The 21,514-nt window shown below is 46.0% G+C and overlaps 1 protein-coding gene across 1 annotated transcript in view; it reads right to left on the bottom strand.

Moving 5' to 3' along the window:
• The window catches only part of LOC147457446 (dynein regulatory complex subunit 7-like), a 318,156-nt gene that overhangs the window by 270,432 nt on the left and 26,210 nt on the right, over positions 1–21,514 (bottom strand). Inside the window, exon 2 of the mRNA XM_086512336.1 lies at positions 9,306–9,395. Within this exon, the coding sequence (XP_086368462.1) occupies positions 9,306–9,395 (90 nt within the window). The remainder of the gene's footprint in view (positions 1–9,305; positions 9,396–21,514) is intronic.

Genomic DNA, 21,514 nt, shown 5'->3' with positions numbered 1-21,514 from the left:
AGCCGGAGTCAAATGGACCCGGCCAAGATAGAGACTATCCGTGATTGGCCTGATTTGAAGAATGTCCATGAAGTTAGAAGCTTCTTGGGGCTGTGTTCGTACTACGAGCGGTTCATACGAAAGTTTGCAGAGGTTGCTTCCCCTTTGCATGTCTTGACACAGAAAGGAGTCCCTTTCTAGTGGGGATCCAAAGAGGTGACTGCCTTTCGGACATTGAAAGAGAAATTGACTATGGGACCAGTTTTGACTTTGCCGGACTTGCAGAAGTCATTCGAAGTATATTGTGATGCTTGTGGTCATAGTCTGGGTGCGGTCTTGGTGCAAGAAGTCCATGTCATTGCTTACAAGAGCCGATGGTTCTCTAGGCCGGAGATGACAGCAAAGATATATGAGAAAGAGCTTTTGGCGGTTATCCATGCTCTTACTCAGTGGCGGCATTACCTACTCGGAGCGGATTTTACTGTCTTTACAGACCATCAGAGTTTGCGCTACTTCTTGTCACAGAAGCAGCTTTCAGAAAAGCAGATGCGGTGGGCGAACATCTTGTCACACTTTCACTTCCAGATTGTCCATGTTCAGGGATAGAAGAATGTGCTGGCAGATGCTTTGTCTCGGAAGCCGTTGGTTCTGGCTATTTCCGCAATACATCATAGGAGCTTTGAGGATATGGTCGATCAGTATGCCACAGATACAGATTTTGCAGATATTTTCACACGTATACGGGATGGGGAGACAATATCTGGATACTCCCTTTGGGAAGGCTACTTGATGAGAAAGACTATGTTGTGTGTTACACAGTCGTTGAGGGAAAAGGTTATAACTGAATGCCACTGTCCACCTTTTACAGGTCACCGCGGCATTGCTACCACCATGAAGGGGGTAGAGAGATACTTCTTTTGGCCGAGACTCAAAAAGGATGTGGAAGAGTTTGTGCGCAATTGCTTAGTATGCCAGAAGGTCAAGTTTGACAGGCATAAGGCACAAGGATTGTTACAGCCTTTACCCATACCCACCCGCCCCTGGGAAAGTATTGCGATGGATTTCATTTTTGATCTCCCGAGAACACAGAGTGGTCACAATGGTATCTGGACTGTTATTGACAGATTTAGCAAACAGGCTCATTTCATTCCATTGAAGAAAACAGTCAAGCCGGATCACTTAGCGACATTGTTTGCGGCCCAGATCTTCAGATTACATGGCATGCCTGAGAGGATTGTCTCCAACAGAGACCCTAGATTTAAGAGTTTGTTTCGGAAGGCAATTTCGGAGAACATTGGCACGCGGTTGCAGTTCTCGTCATCGTTCCACCCGCAGACTAATGGGCAATCTGAGATTGCAAATTCAGTGGTTCTAGATTTATTGAAGTCTTACATCTCTGATCAGAAGACTCAATGGGAAAAGTACTTACCTTTGGTGGAATTTGCCTACAATAACACGATACACTCTTGGACGGGGAAGGCGCCATTTGAGATTGTTGAAGGTGCTGCGAAGGTTCCACCCTTCCTAAACACGAAAGATAAGATCTTTGAAGCGGATGAATATACGCGAGATTTGGATACGGCTTTTGCCAAGGTTCGCAAGACTTTGCAGAAGTCTCAAGAACAACAGAAAAAGGCAGCGGATCGCCATCGTCGCGACATGAAATTGAAGGAGGATGATTGGGTGCTCTTACGTTTTGAGAAGGCACGCCTACGAAAGAAACAGGGAAAGGAGAGGCTTTTTCCAAAGCTTAGTATGCGGTACTATGGACCTTTCCAGATCACTGAAAAGATAAATGATGTCTCCTTCCGATTGAAACTGCCAGATACTTGGAGGATTCACAATGCAGACCATGTGAGTCTCTTGAAACCTTTTAAGGGTGATGTGCCTGATGATGGGGAGCCTGATGAGCAACCCGAAGTGGAAGAAAACGAGGAGATCCTTGTTCTTGAACAGATTTTGGCATATAAGGATACGAAGAATAAAGGTAAAGTCCGAAGGCGGTTCTTGGTTAAGTTCAAGAACTATCCTGCATTGGATGCGAAGTGGATGGAGGAGGAGGCCCTAGCGGATACTCCTCAGATTGTGAAACTTTACCTTGATGCTTTTGGTTTAGCATAGTCTATTCCAAACGGAACCCAGAATTCAGCTTGGCCGCAGATCTGGTGCAGTGGGATGCACAAGAGGGGAGTCGCTCCGCTCCTTTGTCAACAGATGCCTTGATTTAGATACTAGAGTCACTGATGTCTCTTTGAGCTTTAGGGATACTGAAAGCTGACAGTATTCTGCTGTATGACTTTAACGAAATGGAATTCTTGATTATGATACTGATTTGTTCTTGACTTCTCCCAATTGCACGAACCGATAGACGAAATGACTGCAGCATTTTGGTCTGATTGATCTCGAATAGACATGGTTGCAATAGGGGTTAGTCAATCGGACATCAATGAGGTCCCGATTGGACCTAGATGTGATTGCTCACTACATTGCAGATAAATCATGCTCTAAGATCCAAATGAATGTTGAATGTCATGTGATGTCCTGTGATGTCTGGTGATGTCATGTGATGTCGTGTGATGTGACTGTCGATTTGGTACATGTGCTAGATGTGTGTTCCTAGTACGTAGGTACTAACGGTAAGTGTCTGTTAAGACACTTTATGGCTTTTGTCAGTTTTGCAGGCGTAATCGCGGTCGATTACAATGCTTTCAAGAGGGGGGTATGTCACAAAGTGATGATGTGGATACCCACAGGAGAAACCCTAAATTCTGCCAGAAACCCTAAAATTCCTGTAAACCCTAATTTCTGCCAAAAACCCTAATTTTCAGAAACCCTAATTTCTGGAAACCCTAATCAGGCGGGGAATGCCACGTGGCAGCAAGTACGGATTTCCGGGATTTGCGGAAGCAAAAAGCAGATGCAAGGGAGACGCAATTTGCTTTTTAGGGCTACGCTTTGAGAAAAAGAGAACTTGCTTTTATTTTAATTGCTCTCTTGAGAGAGAGGGAGATTGCTTTTTGAACTGAAAGCTTTTTTGCGGCTCTGCTTTTGGGCATCCCTTGTAACCTTTTTATATGCGGTGAGGGCCTCACTTCTCAAAGCATCTGGACGCAGAGTCTGAGAGTGAAACCCTAACCGCTCTTGTACTCTGACATTGATTTTTAGTACATAAAGAAAATTTCATAGTTACCAGGAACGGGAACGGGGAACAGGAACGCGGGACAAGATGCCATTCCCTGTTACGGGTACTCACGTTTGAAACATGGAACGGGGATTCGGAACGGGAACTTGGAATGGGAACGGGGAACGGAGACCTGAAAACGGCCATTCCCTGTTACTATGAAAGAAATACCGAAAGGGGTGCCAATCTTTGGGGCCAATATCTCTAGGCACGGAACTCCGCCGGGCCAGTGCAAATCTATTGTGATCTGTGAATTGTTTTGAAGTGGTTATTTGGTGCTATCGCGATTGATTCTTGACTTGGAGTGTCCAAGTCTGTTACACCTGATACACATTTACTTCAAAGATAGATTCTGTCTACATAGATGGTATCTGCAGAGGCTTATGCACAGAGGATCCGGGAAGACCTTTAGGGAAGCTCACTTATATATTGACAAAGACATTACAGGATGCAGCAACGGAGGCATACCCCCATACTGAGCCTGGACAGCACCGCCGTTTTGGGAGCACACCCCAAAATAGCTGGTATGATGAGGAGTGCAAAGAGACGAGAGCCCAACTTCAAAGGGAGCTACTTCTAGGGGTCATTACTCATAGACAATCACGGATTGCTTCTCGACGTTTGGTACAACGAAAGAAGAGGGCGTTTCTAGCTCGGCTAGAGCATGATTTATATCAGTTGTTTTTGAGCCAGGATTCAGGCGAGGCATGGCGACTCTTCCATGAGCACTCCCCCCCACTAGTCTTCACCTCTACGGAAGTATGGGGTCAGTATGCATCATTTCTCTACACCGTCTCGGGGCAGCCACCTCTTCCAGATCCGCCAGATCCATGCCCACACACGTACTATCTTTACCGCTGAGATGGTAAAGAAATCCATTGACAGGATGAAGACTAGGAGAGCATATGATCACGATGGCGTGGTAGCAGAGCACTTTATACATGCCAAAGATCTGCTTGCAAAGCTTCTAGCAGTGATGTTCAACAGTGCCATGTGCGAGGGCCTACCACATACTTGGAGTTTGTGCACTCTCGTACCTATCTATGCTAATGATATTGTGCTGATTTCCGACTCCCTGGAGGGGATGCAATGTCATTTAGATGCTTTGTACACCTTGGTTGCACCCTCCCTTTCTCTCACACGGATGGAGACCACTAGAATTATATGTCAGAGTTTGATTCAACTAGATACCAGAAGCACATGGATACAGCCGGTACAAGAGTTGGGCACGAAGATGGCGTTCTATAGAGAGCATCTCCTTCAACTAAGAGAGGATGACTTATATGTCAAAGTTCGATTCAACTAGATACCAGAAGCACATGGATACAGCCGGTACAATAGTTGGGCACGAAGATGGCTTTCTATAGAGAGCATCTCCTTCAACTAAGAGAGGATGGATATGTGATCAGACAGGCCTAAATCCTATGGGATACGATGTGCTATTGGTCAGATGCGGACAATATCGCATCAGCTAGAGATTGAGACAAGCAGATTTAGGAAGAGTACCAACAAAAGCCAAGATATGCCAGTTATGTCATATAGAGCCAGAGACAGTTACATCACATTTGTCATTGTCCGGTATACTACGAGATACGAGGCCGCTTTCACTGGCTATTTAGAGAGGGCTTTGGACCGTTGGCTAGAGTCATGAGATTTCAGGATCAGAGATGCCTCGGGTTGTTTTTGCAAGAGCTACGTAGACCCAAGGGAAGTCTCTTTCAAAGACCAGGTAGTGGGAGACATTCACAGAGAGAGATCACTGACTTCTTTAGAGCAGGGACTCAGCAGCCGGATGAGCATTCTTCGCAGCAGAATTCAGAGCCCACTTCTATCAGAGGTATATTATGAATAGAGCCACTGAGCTCGGGAGAGCTAGACGCCCACGTCTACGGAGGCGACCACGACATTGATAGAGGCTCCACCAGAGAATCAAGACTATTCTAGCACGACATGGGAGACCGCCAGTATGATTATTTACAGAGGCGGATATTGACGAAGCTCTTTTGCGACCGATGCAATACTTTCTCGGACAACGCCCGATGCCGAGCATCCTCGGGCATGGATGATAATTTGAGTCTTTACGTTTTCAGGCTGACTATGATTTCAAGCTAACAATTTGAGTCTTTTAGTTTTTGTCTTTCGCCGTACTTCATTTTTATTTTTTTACCCAGTCATTGGATTAGATCCACAAGGATGTCTCATAGGTCATTTTGGCCTTTTGAAGACGTTTAATATAACATTTCATTTCATTTCATATCTCTCTCTCTCTCTCTCTCTCTCTCTCTCTCTCTCTCTCTCTCTCTCTCTCTCTCTCTCTCTCTCTAGATGGGCTTTACATGTGAGGGTAACTAGCCTCAAGGACACAAACAAAATGGAAAAAGAGGTCACAATCGTCACATCCATGATGGGGGTTACAATCCTCACATCCATGATGGGGGTGGACGAGCCTTCACACACAAAGGCATGGAGAGTGGGGAAGAAGAGTGATGGCCCGGGAGAGTCTTCAAAAGAGAGAGCTCTTATACTACGCTTCCCCTCCTTGAAAGAGAAGAAGAAATTCCTCAAAACGAGGCCTACTCTCAAGAAGACGGGTATTTTCCTCGGTGATGATCTCAATCTCTCACAGCTTGCCCATATGAGAGAGGTAACGCCAGAGATTACGGCGGCAAGGGATAAGGGAAAGACGGTCTTTTACAGAGATGGTCGGGTGACGATTGTAGAGCGGCGCTCTACATGACGGTGTGAGACCTATGGGACCACACTGAAGATGGCTACTTGGAATTGTAATGGATCTATGAGGTTGGACGCTGGTGCCTTTGAGGACAGTTTCAGAGACAGGGACATTGTTTTCTTCTCAGAGATGCATCAAGCTCCTAGACAGCTGATGCCACATGTGGTGGGATACAGATGGGAGATGGCGAGATCTAAGCATGGGAGTAGAGGTTCAAGAGGAGTAGCAGTGCTATTTAGGGAGGAGTTACAACCACTACTACATATTGTACGGAGAGATGATCATGCTAGATACATGTGGGTGACGCTGAGAGCTGACATAGGCCGCTTTCTATACATTGCATATGTTACTTCCCCCCAGTACGTCAGTATATGCAGCACCCAGAGGACAGTCGCCTTTCTCTATACTAGATCATGATATATGGGAGTATTCAAGGGATGGTGATATCATCCTCCTAGGGGACTTCAATGCCCGAACGGGCAACTCTCAGACAGTCTTCTACAACACTTCATATAAGATGCTTAGAGAGCTGGATGCAGGTGACTTGGGGCTTGACAAATGCTCACATGATAGAGAGCGGACTGAGTATGGGAGATACCTCACGAAGATGAAGACTACACATGGGTTAGCCATACTTAATGGCTTACATCGATTTCCTGGAGCATCTGGTTTCACATGCTTTCCACACAGACACGGGGTTAGTACAGTGGACTATGTTATGGCACAGCCGAGCTTTATTCCTTGTATTCAGGATTTCATAGTGGGAGCCATACCAGTGGGCGTAGCAGTGGATCATGCTCTTTTATAATTGTCCGTTTCATTTCAATATAGTACAGCCCAGACATCAGGAGGCAGGTCACATACCCGTTATACATTTACACCATAGACTGACTCGGTTTATACAGAGGAGATCTATAGCCGTCTATGCACAGCTCGTCCTGGTCTCTCAATGGAGGAGTGCACCTTTACTGACAGAGACACTGCATGGTGCAGCATCAGAGGCATACCCACACACTCAGCCGCGTCAGAGACGACATTCTGGGACGATGCCCCATACTAGTTGGTATGATGAGGAGTGCAGAGAGATGAGATCCCAGCTCCAGAGAGATCTTCTTTTAGGAGTCATCACCTACAAACAGTCTCAGATTGCTTCCTGGTGCCTTGTGCGACGGAAGAAATGAGCTTACTTGGCCTAGATGATGCGAGACTTTTACCAGCTGTTCTTGAGTAGAGACTTGGGAGAGGCATGGCGATTCTTTCATGAGCACTCCCTCCCCCAATGACTACTTCTCCTAATGTGTGGGGCCCGTATGCGACATCGTTATATACAGTTCCTGGCCAGGACCCCTTTCCAGATCCTACAGAGCCATGCCCACCTACCAGCACCTCCTATACCACTGAGATGGTAAAGAGAGCCATTGACAGGATGAGGACCAACAGGGCATATAATCATGATGGTCTAGTAACAGAGCACTTTATACATGCTAGAGATATGCTGGTAGAGGTTCTTGCAGTGTTGTTCAATCGTGCCATGTATGAGGGGTACCTCAGACTTGGAGGCTATCTACTATTGAGCCTATCTTCAAGGCAAGTGATCATATAGAGCCTGGGAATCACCGCACTATTACGGCTGGGAACATATTGGCACCGTTGTGTGCATCCATTCTTGAGGACGTATGGAGAGGCCCTTGGTATCTATGATCTCTCGACTGATCAGAGCAAAGGCCTCCGTACCCCACGCTATCATTCGAGCAGAGCTTGCCACCCCTACTATGGAGATTGAGGCTCTTACCAGATCAGTCTCCTTTGTGCACAGCTTGTGGGATACTACTAGAGACAGATATGCTAGACTAGCCCTTGAGTGTTCCACACAATTAGCTCTTCAGGGGGGCACTTCATGCTTGTATGCACAAATGACATCATGGTTCCAGACGCATGGCTTCAACATGGACAGGCTACCCCCTTTCCAGTACTCTCTTCAGGCACCCTCGATGTCAATTACACAAGTGGAGATCAGCAAAATATCATCAGCATATAACAATAGTAGAATCCATGTCCCTACCAGTTGTGCACCTCTATCACCATAGCTCTCATTGTAGTCAGAAACCTCATCCACATACATACCGAATAGAGTAGGAGAGAGCGGGCAGCCCTGCTTCACCCCAATAGTGGAGTGAACCGGTGTAGATAGACCCTCAAAAATGCGTTCATGCCCTACTACTGATTTGTACAATGCCATGATCCCCCAAATGAACTCTGTGGGTACTCCCATCTCCTGTAATATGCGCATCAATCTAGCTCTGGGTACTGGGTCAAAGGCTTTGCGGAAGTCCACAAACCTACAATAGATCTATCTCCCATGGGATCTGCCCTCCTCAATGATGGCCCTGAGTGTCAAGATATGGTCAAGAGTAGAAAAACCTCTCCTAAACCATGCCTCTCCAGTTACTCAGCTGTTGCTCAAGAATGGATGCGTACAACTGTGCCAATGTGTGTCCAAACATGATAGTGCGATAATTCCCAGGCTCCATAGGGTCTCCTGACTTGAAGATAGGTACAATCGTAGATAGGCTCCAAGTATCAGGCAAGCCCTCACACATGGCATGGTTAAACATAACTGCTAGAAGCTCTGTTAGTGCCAACATGATCATATGCTCTCCCAGTCCTCATCCTATCAATGGCCTTCTTCACCACCTCAACGGTGAAAAAAGCACATGTGTGTGGGCATGGATCGGGGGGTCGGGAAGGGGTGGCTGTTCAGGTACTGTGTACAAAGCTGACGCGTATTGACCCCAGGTCTCTGTAGAGGCACTGGCGGGGGGGGGGGACTCCTCATGAAAGAGCCGCCATGCCTCACGCAAGTCCTGACTTAAGAATAGCTGGTATAGATCCTGCTCTAGTCGAGCCAAAAATGCTCTCTTCTTTCGCCGCACTAGGCGTCGGAAGTCAATCTGTGGCTGTCTGTGAGTTATGTCCTCCAAAAGCACCTCCCTCTGAAGTCTAGCTCTAGTCTGGCGGCATTCCTCATCATACCAACTGTTCTGAGGCATGCTCCTTGAACGGCGTCTCTGCTCAGGTTTAGTTCACATCGAGCAGCTTAGGATTCCATAGTATTTCTATTTTGTTATGTTGTTATTTTGTTACTCTAGCTTTGTATCAGATCCACCACATTGTAACTTTCTGGTCTCATAGGTCACTTTGGCCTTTTGAAGACGTTAATATAACACTTCATTTTTCTCTCTACCCAAACATGGTATCAGATTCACCATTTTGTAACAGATTGGTCTCATAGGTCATTTTGGCCTTTTGAAGACATTAATATAACATTTCATTTCATTTCTCTCTATCAAAATACAGGAACTTGCCAAAGATATAAAAACTTGCAGAAATTCCATAGTAGTACACACAACAAACCTGTGCAAGTTCAATTCGGTAACAGCGGTTACTCCTGCTGCTTTAACCAGATTCATGAAATCTTCAGGAATCTCTGTAAGCTCCAATGAGCTATGAAACAAAAACAGGCTTATCAAACGGATTGAATCTCTACATGAAAGAATTCATTTAACTGAAAGGACATGCTTGAAATTTGAGAAAGCCTACGAAGCATCTGTTATATATCTAACAAGAAAAATAACCAGTACTAGCATTTCATAGTATAACATAAAGCAACTTTATACCTGCCTACAAACAAGACCCCACTATGAATGTTACACCATTAATAATCAATAAGTCAGATCATTTGTACTTTCTTCGAGCATTGCTTGGACTCGGTTTGAACATATTTCGTGAATATTAAGCAGACATGTTTCTTCTAGAGATAAACAATGCTACGAAGCATCTGTTATATACATCAAACAAGAAAAATAACCAGTACTAGCATTTCATAGCATAATATAAAGCAACTTTATACCTGCCTACAAACAAGACCCCACTATGAGTGTTACACCATTAATAATCGATAAGTCATATCATTCGTTGTCTCTTCAAGTGTTGCTTGTACTCTGTCTGAACATATTTCATGAATATTAAGCAGACATGTTTCTTCCAGAGATAAACAATGCGTCGATCTAAGATCCTCAAACCTAAAACCTCTCCAATAAGGTGCTCAATTATTTGAACAGGTTCTCAATAACGTATAGAAAAATGTGAAAACCTATCTGTATGCATCCTTGAGAATGGTTAGGTAGAAAATAAAATTAGAATTTATGAAGCTCGAATTTGTGGACAATGGCCACAAAAAAGACAGCCTCCATGCCACATAGGGTCCACATGAACAATTCCATCTCACATTTAGCCCAATGGTGTAATCCCACATTCAAAATATTCCTAAGGATACACACAAAGTATGTCTTCCCTGGCACGAAATTTGTCCTTATCCCCAAAAGCTCGTAACAATTTCAATTTGCCCATCATTAATTTATAAAACAGAAATAATGTCACAAAGTGAAGACATGGCAACCTGACATGAGAGAGAGAGAGAGAGAGAGAGAGAGAGAGAGCGAGAGAGAGCTTTATTAACGTCTACTAGAAGCCGAACTCGACCTATGAGACAAAATCGATGTACAACTGTCAATGCCCTCTGGGTGACCAGAAAAATGACAAAATATAACATGAAATAAAATAAAATAGGACTGAACTAGTAAGATAGGAGTGATGAGTGGAGTGGGGTGGGAGATGGAGCACTAACACTAAGGGTATGTGAAATATATGCGTAGGGGTGTACAAGAATGCAATGCAAACTAGCTAGCTCCATCCAGTCCCATAATGAGGATGTAATATGTGATACATAGGCGATGGCGAAGTAAAAATCCCCTGTAGCATGATCTCCGAATGTAGATGTAAATGAGCGATCTGCTCCTGAATACGGCGCTCATGATGAGCCCGAATCTCTGTAATCTCCCTCTCTTGTAGTGCAGGTGTCTTGTAACCAAATGCTCTCGGTCTCCCTCTCCGTCTGGCTCGGAGGTCCTCAGCTCACTGAAGGGTAACCCCCTCCTGTGTCAGCATATGCACTGTAGTAGATCTCTGAAAGAAGTCAGTGAGCTGGAGCTGCCGTCTCTCCCTCCCAGTAATAGGATCCTAGTAGCATCTCCCTATGACGCTGTATCTCCGTCAAGAACTGGCCAAATTGGCGCTGGTCTGTAGACTCCATGATCTGGCGTAGTGTGGGGTGTCCACTGAACAAGGAAGTGTATCTATCTCTGATGTCACTGTATGCTCTACACCTACATACGTAATGCTCCTCGCTCTCAACCTCCTCCTGACATAGTCTGCGGATCCTCTCTGCTCCAATGACCCGTGCTGCTCTTCCTGCCTCAATCTCAAGCTGGTGTGATGATACTCTGAGCTGGCCAATCGCCACTCGGGCACTGTGGGGCATGTATACATCCATATATATGGGCCTCTGAATAAACCCATCCTTGGAGATGCTCAAAAAGGAGTCTCTGTAGTATAGCATCTTCGTGGGCAGGGGCTGGTGGGGTGTGATCCAAGTCCGTGTCGTGTATCGTTGTAATAGGTCCTGTCTCATAACTGTTCCTCTCACTATGTGAGAACTGTATATGTGGGACATCTGGATCGTACTGAAGAGGTGGTAAGTGGTCTATGTCCCACCCACATCAAGTCAATAACTGTATCATCTGTATCCTCCGCTAGCTGTCTAGATGCCTCAAAAGCTCTGCAAGATAGTCTATCAGGGTCCATATCTCGTACTCGGTGAATAAAGCAGACCACCTGGAAGAGAGCCTCTACTAGCATGGGCGGGGCAGCAAACTCTCCTCTGATAATGTCATGTGGTACTGAAGGTTTACTGCGAATCACCCGTGAGAACATCAAGATCTGTGGTCTCTCAATCTGTGTCCAAAAGGAAGTAGAGAGCCCAGGTGCCCAAACTGCCGCTACATACATCAATGCTGGTGTGACCAAAGTATCAAAAAGCCACCCCTTTGTGCGGGATTCCTGAAAGTGTGCCTAATGACACTATCGCTCAAGCATGGCCAGAGCAGCATATCCTCGTGTCAATCTATCCCTCGTTGCTCGTCATAGAGAAGCGTCCCGCTGTGCTAGCAAATGTGATACCCAAGTATACATATGAATCCACCACCTCAATCTGGCCTCCTGTAAGGGTGAAGATCGCCTGTCGTCTAATGTGTCCAGATGTGTGAAATATCATAACCTTGGTTTTCCCAAGGTTCACTGACAACCCTCTCTGTGTATAGAAATCATCTAGAGCCTGTAGGTGTAACTGGAGTCCCGCCTGTGACTCAGACACTAGAATGATGTCATCAGCATATAGCATAACATGGACAAGTGTACTTGAGATGTCAACTCCTCCTCCTCCTCTGTGTATGATGAAGTTAGCTATCTCGTCGATGTAGAGCCCAAAGAGAGTGGGAGATAGTGGGCATCCTTGCTTCACACCAATAGTGCTAGCAAGGGTCTCGATAGACCTCCTGGACAGCGTACTCGACCCAGTACCTTCTCATACAATGCATAGATGCCCCATATCATCTCCGTGGGTATCCCTAAAGACTGAAGCCGATGAAAGAGGCGCTCCCGTGGTACTGTGTCAAAGGCTTTGCGAAAATCCACAAAGCAGCAATATAGCCTCTTCTTCCTCGCCTTTGCCTGTTCAATCAGACAACGGAGAGTGAAGATATGATCAATAGTAGAGAAAGCCCGTTTGAAACCTGCCTGCCCTGGAGTGCGCAGTCCCTCCCTCTCTGCAAGTGTACTCAGCTCTGCCTCTAGTACTGCCCCATATAGTTTGGCCAATGTATGACCAATCATGATCGTCCTATAGTTCCCGGGGTCTGTCATGTCCCCAGCTTTGTGAATAGGAGCTATGGTGTGCATGGTCCACTCTGCGGGGAAGCCCTCTGCTAGTACCCTGTTAAACAAGTGGGCAATAAAAGGTGCAAGTGTATCAACTGCACATATAAGGTGCTCACTCTGCATGCCTGTATGATCTGTCGATCTCCCATGTTGTAGACGTCTAATGGCTCTCTGTACCATACTTTCTGTAAAGAAAGTCGATGTGGTAGGACGGGATACTGATGGCTGGGGGATCGGAGGCTGATGAGGTACATAGTAAAGACTCTTAGCATATGTGTGCCATGTATGAGGATCCTCTATGGGGGTAGGAGAGCAAGGCTCTCTAATCCTTCGCCACGCTGTGGCAGCATCTCAGCTCATAAGTAGATGATACATATCCCAATACTGTGCCTCCTCGTATGCTCGCCGTTTGCGGCGTGTAAGGGATCGCATCTGCTGTCTGGCCTCTCTCTGAGTGATCTCTCCTAAAGCCTGCAGTCTGCGAAGACGTCTATAAAGCTCCCTACACTCATCATTATACCAACGGTTCTGGGGCATGGTCCCAGATCTCATCGTATGTGTGTAACAATGAAGAGAGCTGAGCGGTAAGTGTACTCATGGGTGCCGACGGATCCATCTGGAGTAGCCTATCATAGACATGGTGCTCATATATGTCAGCCAGGTCATGTGTGAAGTAGACCGTGGTGTGATGCGTGGCTCTGGGTGTGGTAGGTGTAATGATGAACCTGCAAAGGATAGAGATAGGTATGTGTGATCTGCCCCAATCGGGCACTGTGGTATAGTGAAGAAGGCTGGATCCAAGTACATAATCCACTGTGCTCCCTCCCCCCCCAAATGGAAAGCATGTCAATGCGCCGGAGCCAGGCCACCGTAACATCCCATTATATATAACCAGATGGTGACGAGCGCCAAGCTCTAGTAAGTGGTGCCCATATCTAGTGTTGTCTGACCCAGTGTCATCAGAAATCCGGGTGGCGCCTGTATCCTCTGTCTCCATAACAAGCATCATCTCTAGGTCCTCCATATCATACATCTCACACTGCCTACTCTGGGTCCTGGCGTTGAAGCCCCCCATCAAGAGGACCTCACCCATAGTGGAATAGTGCATAATATCCTCAGAGAGAGCCGAGTAGGGTGAGTCGCCTATTGGTATAGTCTCCTCCTCCTCCTCCTTATCACTACTCTCAGTATTCTCCTCTCCTTTAGAAGTGGCATATCTCGACCCTCTAGGTGAGAAGTAACATAATGCAATGTATAATACTCGTCCCGCAGATAGGTGTAAGCAAACCCACATGTATCTCGCATTTGGATCCCGAGCCACTATCTGGACTTGCCCCCGCATCTCTCTCTTGACAAGCATGGCTATACCTCCTGATCCTCGTGCAGTACTCTGTCTCGTGGTCATCCTGTAAGCTGACTCCCACTGGTATCCCTCCATTCTGGGTAGGCCTCGCTCCGGACTCTGATGTGTCTCTGTGAGTAATATGATGTCATGCCCTTGCATTACTTCCTCTAAGCGTCCTGGGTGTGTTCATAAAGCTCCATTGCAGTTTCAAACTGCAATATGTATGCCTGATCCTGGTGGCTCATGTGTCCCATAGGTCGCCTGGTGCTATGCGACCATCTTCCCTTCAATGAAGATGTGTCCATCCCTATAGAATGCTTTCTGGCCTGCTTCCCTAGCTGCTGTTACTTTAGGCATAAGTCATTTACGATGGGCTACTTGTGCCTGGGTAAGGTCATCATCCATATATATGGTCTTATCCTTTAGATCCCTCAAGATGACTTGCTTCTTGAGAAAAGCAATCCTCTTTGCATCATTCTCAAACTGAAGGATAAGGGCACGTTCCCTTGTGAGGTCTTTGCCTGCTCTCCATACCTTTTTAAAGGGGAGCGGTTCATCTACATTGTAACCCAACGTTTTACATAGGGCAGCGCCATCCTCTTCTGGCGAAGTACCCTCTACTTCCTTGATTCCCGTGATCCTGACATTAAGCCTCCGGGCTTGACGCATCCTCTCCTCCGTTAGTGTAGCATTAACGAGATCTATTTCTTTTATAGCAACCGCCTTTGCTTTCCCAATCGTGGTCATCTGGATCTCTGTAGCTCCAGTGCTCGGTCAATGAGAGTGCCAGTAGTGGCCGAATGAGTGTGGGCCGAGCTCTACAATGATGAATGCTCCTCTGGCTGTCCCATATCTAGTGAAAAGAAATCTGTAATCTGTCTCTGGGACTGTCTCTCTCTCTATCTCTCCCCAATAAAGTGTCTCTATATCTGTGTAACTCAAGTAGATATAGCCCAAGACATCTCTGATCCTCATACTCATGACCCTAGAGAACGGACCGAAACCCTCTCTGAATAAGCAATGGAAACGGCCCTGTATCTCATCGTACATTGTGCAATCACATATGTAATGTAGCTCTGTCTCTGGCTCTAAGTGGCATCAGCGGCACATCCTGCTGTCTGTTGGTATCCCTCTAAGTCTACCAGTCTCAATCTCCAGCCGATGTGAGGATGTGCATATCTGACCAATGGCACACCGCAAACCATGAGACATATGTGTCCATGTAGCTGGGTCGAATCACAAACCCATCTCTTGTCTCCTGTGAGGTGGAGAAGATTCTCTCTATAGAAAGCCATCTTCGTGCCCAACTCCTGTGGCGGCTCTATCCATGTCCTCCTGGTATCCAGCTGGATCAGGTCCTGACGAATGAGTCTAGTAATATCCACCCATGTAAGAGACATCGAGGGTGCCTGAAGAGAGTACTGGAAAGGGGGAAGTCAACCCATGGTGAAACCATGCGTCTGAAACCATGATGTCATCTATGCATACCAGCATGAAGTGTCCCCTTGAAGAGCTAACTGTCTGGAAGACTCAAGGGCCAGTCTAGCATATCTGTCTCTAGTAGTATCCCACAAGCTGTGCACAAAGGAGACTTATCTGGTAAGCGGCTCAATCTCCATAGAAGGGGCAGCTAGCTCTGCTCGAATGATAGTGTGGGGTACGGAGGCCTTGGCTTTGATCAGTCGGGGGATCATAGATACCAAGGGCCTCTCCATACGTCTCCAACCATCCTGGCCTACAGAAGGTCCCCATGTCTGCACCCCATACAACATAGCTAAGGCTACTAAGATATCAAAGAGCCATAACTTTGTCCGAGGTTCCTGGAACTGAACCTGCGAACATATACTCTCCGAGCCTCCCAAGGCCACAAAAGCTCTAGTCACCCTAGTCTCTGCTGCTCTTCCCAAAGAAAACCTCGGCCGAGTGAAGACAACCCAAGGTAAGTGTATGCATCTGTATACTCTACAATCTCTTGACCATATGTGACAGTCGGTGCTGATCTCCTGATCCACTGTGGTGTGGTGTTAAAACACCATGACCTTGGTTTTACCAAGGTTTACAGACGATCCACTATCCTTTGCAAAATTTGTGTAATGCATCCAACTGTCGCTGCATACCCTTTGGTGAGTCAGAGATCAACACAATATCATCACCATATAACAACAATGGGATCCACGTCCCTGCCAGTTGGGCACCTCTATCACCCTCTCTGTCAATGTAATCAGACACCTCATCAACATACATACCAAATAGAGTAGGAGACAATGGGCAACCCTGTTTCACCCCAATGGTGGAGTGAACTAATTCAGATATCCCCTCCGGAGTGCGTACATGTCCCATCATTGATCTGTATAGAGCCATAATCCCCCAAATCAACGTTATGTGCACCCCCATCTCCTGCAGTCTGCGCATCAATTGAGCTCTCGATACCATGTCAAATGCTTTGCGGAAAGCCACAAAGCTACAATAAATCCGTCTCCCATGTGACCTGCCCTCCTCGATGATGGCTCCGAGTGTCAGAATATGATCAAGAGTGGAGAAACCCCTCCTAAAACCGGCTTGGCCCTTTGCTCGTACACCCTCACCCTCTGCCCAATTACTCAACTGCTGCTCAAGAATGGATGCATACAACCGTGCCAATGTGTGCCCAACCATAATAGTGCAATCATTGCCAAGCCCTGTAGGATCACCTGCTTTGAAGATAGGCACAATAGTAGACAACTCCAAGTCTCAGGTAACCCCTCACACATGGGACGATTGAACAACACGGCAAGAACCTCTACCAACATATCTCTAGCATGTGTAAAGTGCTCTGCTACTAGACCATCATGATCATGTGCACTGCTGGTCCTCATCCTGTCAATGGCTCTCTTTACCATCTCAGTGGTAAAGAAGGAGCTGGTAGGTGGGCATGGCTCTGTAGGATCTGGAAGGGAGTCCTGGCCAGGAAACGTATATAACCATGAGGCATATTGGCCCCACATATCAAGAGAAGTAATCACTGGGGGAGGGGAGTGCTCATGAAAGAATCGCCGTGCCTCTCCTAAGTCTCTACTCAAGAACAGCTGATACAAGTCTCGCTCCATCTGGGCCAAGTAAGCTCGTTTCTTCTGTCGCACAAGGCATCGGGAAGCAATCCGAGATTGTCTATAAGTGATGACTCCTAATAGAAGATCCCTCTGAAGCTTGGCTCTCATCTCTCTACACTCCTCATCATACCAACTATTATGGAGCATGCTCCAAGAATACCACCTCTGAGTGTGTGGCTATGCCTCTTATCCTGCACCATGCAATGTCTCAGTCAATAAAGTGGTGAACTCCTCCACTGAGAGGCCAGGACCAGTTGTGAATAGACGGCTATAGATCTCCTCTGTATAAACTGAGTCAGGCTTTGGTGTAAATGTATAACGGGTATGTGATCTGCCTCCTGATGTTTGGGTTGTACTATACTGAAATGAAACGGACAATTTTAAAAGAGCATGATCCACTGCTACGCCCACTGGTCTGGCACCCACTATGAAATCCTGAATACAAGGAATAAAGCTCGGATGTGCCATAACATAGTCCACTAAACTGGCCATGTGTCTGTGTGGAAAGCATGTGAAACCGGATGCTCCAAGAAATCGCTATGAGCCATTAAGTATGGCTAACCCTTGTGTGGTCGTCATCTCCGTAAGGTATCTCCCATACTGTCTGCTCTCTGTCATGTGAGCATTTGTCAAGCCCCAACTCACCCACATCCAGCTCTTTAAGCATCTCATTTCAAGTGTCGTAGAAGACTATCTGAGAGTTGCCCGTTCGGGCATTGAAGTCCCCTAGGAGGATGATATCACCATTCCTAGAATACTCCCATATATCATCAGCTAGTATAGAGAAAGGCAATTGTTCTCTAGATGCAGCATCTACTGACGTACTAGGGGGAAAGTAACATATGCAATGTATAGAAATCTGCCTATCTCAGCTCTCAGCCTCACCCACATGTATCTAGCATGATCATCTCTCCGTACAATATGTAGTAGTGGCTGTAACTCCTCCTCAAATAGCACTGCTACTCCTCCTAAACCTCTACTCCCATGCTCAAATCTCGCGACTGTCCTGTGGGCCATCTCCCATTTGTATCCCACCACATGTGGCATCAGCTGCCTGGGAGCCTGATGCATCTCTGAGAAGAAAACAATGTCCCTGTCTCTGAAACGGTCCTCAAAGGCACCAACGTCCAACCTCATAGATCCATTACAATTCCAACTAGCCATCTTCAGTGTGGTTCCATAGGTCTCACACCGTCATGTAGAGCGCCGCTCTACAATCACCACCCGACCATCTCTGTAAAAGGCCATCTTTCCCTTCTCCCTTGCCGCCATAATCTCTGGCATTACCTCTTTCATATGCGCAAGCTATGATAGAGTGAGATCATCACCGAGAAAAATACCCGTCTTCTTGAGAGTAGGTCTCTTTATCAAAAATTCCTTCTTCTCTTCCAAGGAGGGGAATCGTAGTATGAGGGTCTCCCTTTCGAAGATTCTCCTGGGCCATCACTCTTCTTGCCCACTCTCCATGCCTTTGTGTGTGAAGGCTTGTCCACCCCCATCATGGATATGAGGCTTGTGACTTCTTTTTCCACATTGTCTATGTCCTTGAGGCCGGTTACCCTCACATGTAGAGCCCGCATCCTCCTCCTTTGTTCCTCTTCGAGGGTCATGTTAATAAGATTGGGTGTACAAAGAGCTTCCTTACCTTTCCCTTTCTTGGCAACCTCGATCCATTTTTCGACCTCCTCTACTTTCTTTTGGGTTGCGGAGATGACCGCGGCCCATGACTTCTTCTCCTCACCTTCCTTGATAACCCGTATTTCTTCTCTCATGGTATTCAATTCTTCCATCATGGATGGCTGAATTTCGCCTTCTTCGAGCTGCCCACTTTTTGCTTGTAGATTTCGGATGATGGAATCTTGGATGACCACTTTCTCCTCGAGCAAAGCGATCCTCCTACACATGCCATCTCTTTCTTCGGTCCATCTTTGAAGAATAGTGCTCCTCTCCTTCCTCCACTCTTCAACTTTGTTTCTCCATTCTCTCATTTCCTTCTCTATTGCCGCCATTTTTTTCCCTGTCCGCATGAAAGAGGCTTTGTGGACGGCCGGCGAGGGATGCGTCTTCTTACACGTGGGGGAAGCCGTTGGTACTTCTTCGACGCTTTCTATGATTGAGAGAGAGAGAGAGAGAGAGAGAGAAAAGAAGAAGAAGAAGATAGTCTAAAACAACAAAAAAAAATGTAAGAAACCCTAAAAAACAGCAAGAAACACTTGTGAAACCTTAAAAAAACAGCAAAACACAGATTAGAAACCCTAAAAAACAGCAAAAAACAGAGACGATACCCTAAAAAACAAGAAAAATTAGTTTCGAAACCCTAGAAACAACAAAAAAATAGTTACGAAACCCTAAAAACAGCCAAAAAGCAAGTTCAAAACCCTTAAAACAGGAAAGAAGAAGTGGCGAAACCCTAAAAACAATGAGAGACCCATGAGAGAGAGAGAGAGAGAGAGAGAGACCAACCAGCCAGTTGTGACACCACACTTTACAGATGTGGCACCGTATGAACACTGAATTTCCGCCGCAAAATGTGCCACGTTTTTCCAAGTGCTGACATAGTAGTTGACTTTTTGCAGCAGTTGATTTCTTAGGAGCTTCTTGGCAGTGCCATGTTTTAAGCAGTTTTTGCTTTTGGATGCCGCTTTTGCAATTAGTTGCCCTTGGGCCCAATACCTTTATGATGGAGCCTTGGGAGCCCACGCTTGTAGATCAGTGCACGGTTGCATAGTTGCAAAGTGGACTCCCCAGCAATTGTACTCTCTTACTTATTACTTCGTTAGTAACAAAAGAAATACCGAAAGGGGCGCCGGATGTAGGGGCCAATGCATGCATAATGGTTGTACTTTGGGTCCACCAACCTCTTAGGTATTATGGGTGACTAGGTACACCTTGTGCACAGTTGTTGGTTACACTTCTACCTACCTCTGCAAGATCACTGTAGTTGAGTACATTCCAATGTAACCAAAAACGTTTCATGTATTCATTTTGACAAATTTCGTTTCATTTCGAAAATGCCAAGATGAAACACATATGTATCTAGAGGTTATAGGAAACCTAACCTTTTGGAGTCTAGTAGGTGGATACATCCTATATACATGGTCACACTCGTGATAAAATACGTCGCACATCATAGACTATTCTGCGTTTCTTGTTTCGTCTCGTTTCGAAGGGACAAAACGCGTTTCATGTGATACTACTAGTACATTCACATTGGCCATGCATTGTCCTCGGACCTCCAAGCCTTGTCCACTTGCCTGTTTCAAGAGCTTCAAGTAAAAAGAAAGAAAATAAAATAACATAAAGCAAAACTGTCAGGTGCAACTGTTGCTAAATTGGCTTTATCTGACAAAAAAATAATTCGAAATAAATTATTGGATTTATAAGTGAGAGGGTTTTCTCGCTTGGAACACCAAGGAAAAATAATTCTAAATGAATTATTGGAATTTTAAGTGAGAGGGTTTTTTTCACTGGAGACATCCGAGTACAAAGTATTCCTATTGCGTCATTCAAAGCAATGACGGGAGCACTGTGAACGGGAATATCTGTAAGGCCACCAAGAACGGGTACTTATGATGCGTCACATCGGATGGGTGACAGGGAGCATCGGGAAGAAGTATCCGACCATCCAGGAACGGAGATCTCTGATGCATCATAGGATGGGTGAGCATCGTGAAGGAGATTGTACCGTAAGTTCGATAGGAAAGGACTAGGTGATGGGTATTCCTGATGCGTCACAAGGTGGGTGACGGGTGCATCGGAAAGGGGATATCCATAGTCAAGAGGAAATCCGAACTGGAAAAAGGAAAACGCGTAAAGACGCAAGCACAAGAATAAAGATGGGTTCTGAGAAGCTTTTTTTAAAAAGCGGAATATTTTAACGAGTTTTCCCGGAAGAGCAAACGCTTTCCCGCGAAGAATCTATGTTTGCATTGCATTCGTGCATGTGGTTGCATCTAGGGACACCTGGGAAGTGTTGTGAAAAGCATTGTTTTAAACTTATAAGGTTTTATTGAGTTTTTGGGCAGGTTCAGACCAATTTTAAAATATGCCGCCCGCCCACTTAATAAGTGGGCTCCCACTTAGAAAATAAAGCAACAAAACCAGCCACCAAATTCTCTCTCCCTATTTCGGGTAGAACAGCAAAAAAAAAACGGCCGCGATCTCTACGCGAGCAGCTATTCGTGCCGTGGCCAAGGAGCTATAAAAGCACCAAATGCCGTCACTGAAAAGGAGTTACCAACGTCAGCAAGAGAAGACTCTGCCGCCAGATAACGCAAGAGATCGTGAGACTACAAAGCACGGAAGTCACTTTTCCCACGCAAGAGCGATAGGTATCTATTGTGGATTCACCATAC

The sequence above is a fragment of the Adiantum capillus-veneris genome, chromosome 5, assembly GCF_014529385.1.
Source record: "Adiantum capillus-veneris isolate H3 chromosome 5, ASM1452938v2, whole genome shotgun sequence".
Lineage (NCBI taxonomy): Eukaryota > Viridiplantae > Streptophyta > Polypodiopsida > Polypodiales > Pteridaceae > Adiantum > Adiantum capillus-veneris.
The sequence above is the reverse complement of the archived record's forward strand: the minus strand, read 5'-3'. Positions and strand labels throughout refer to the sequence as shown.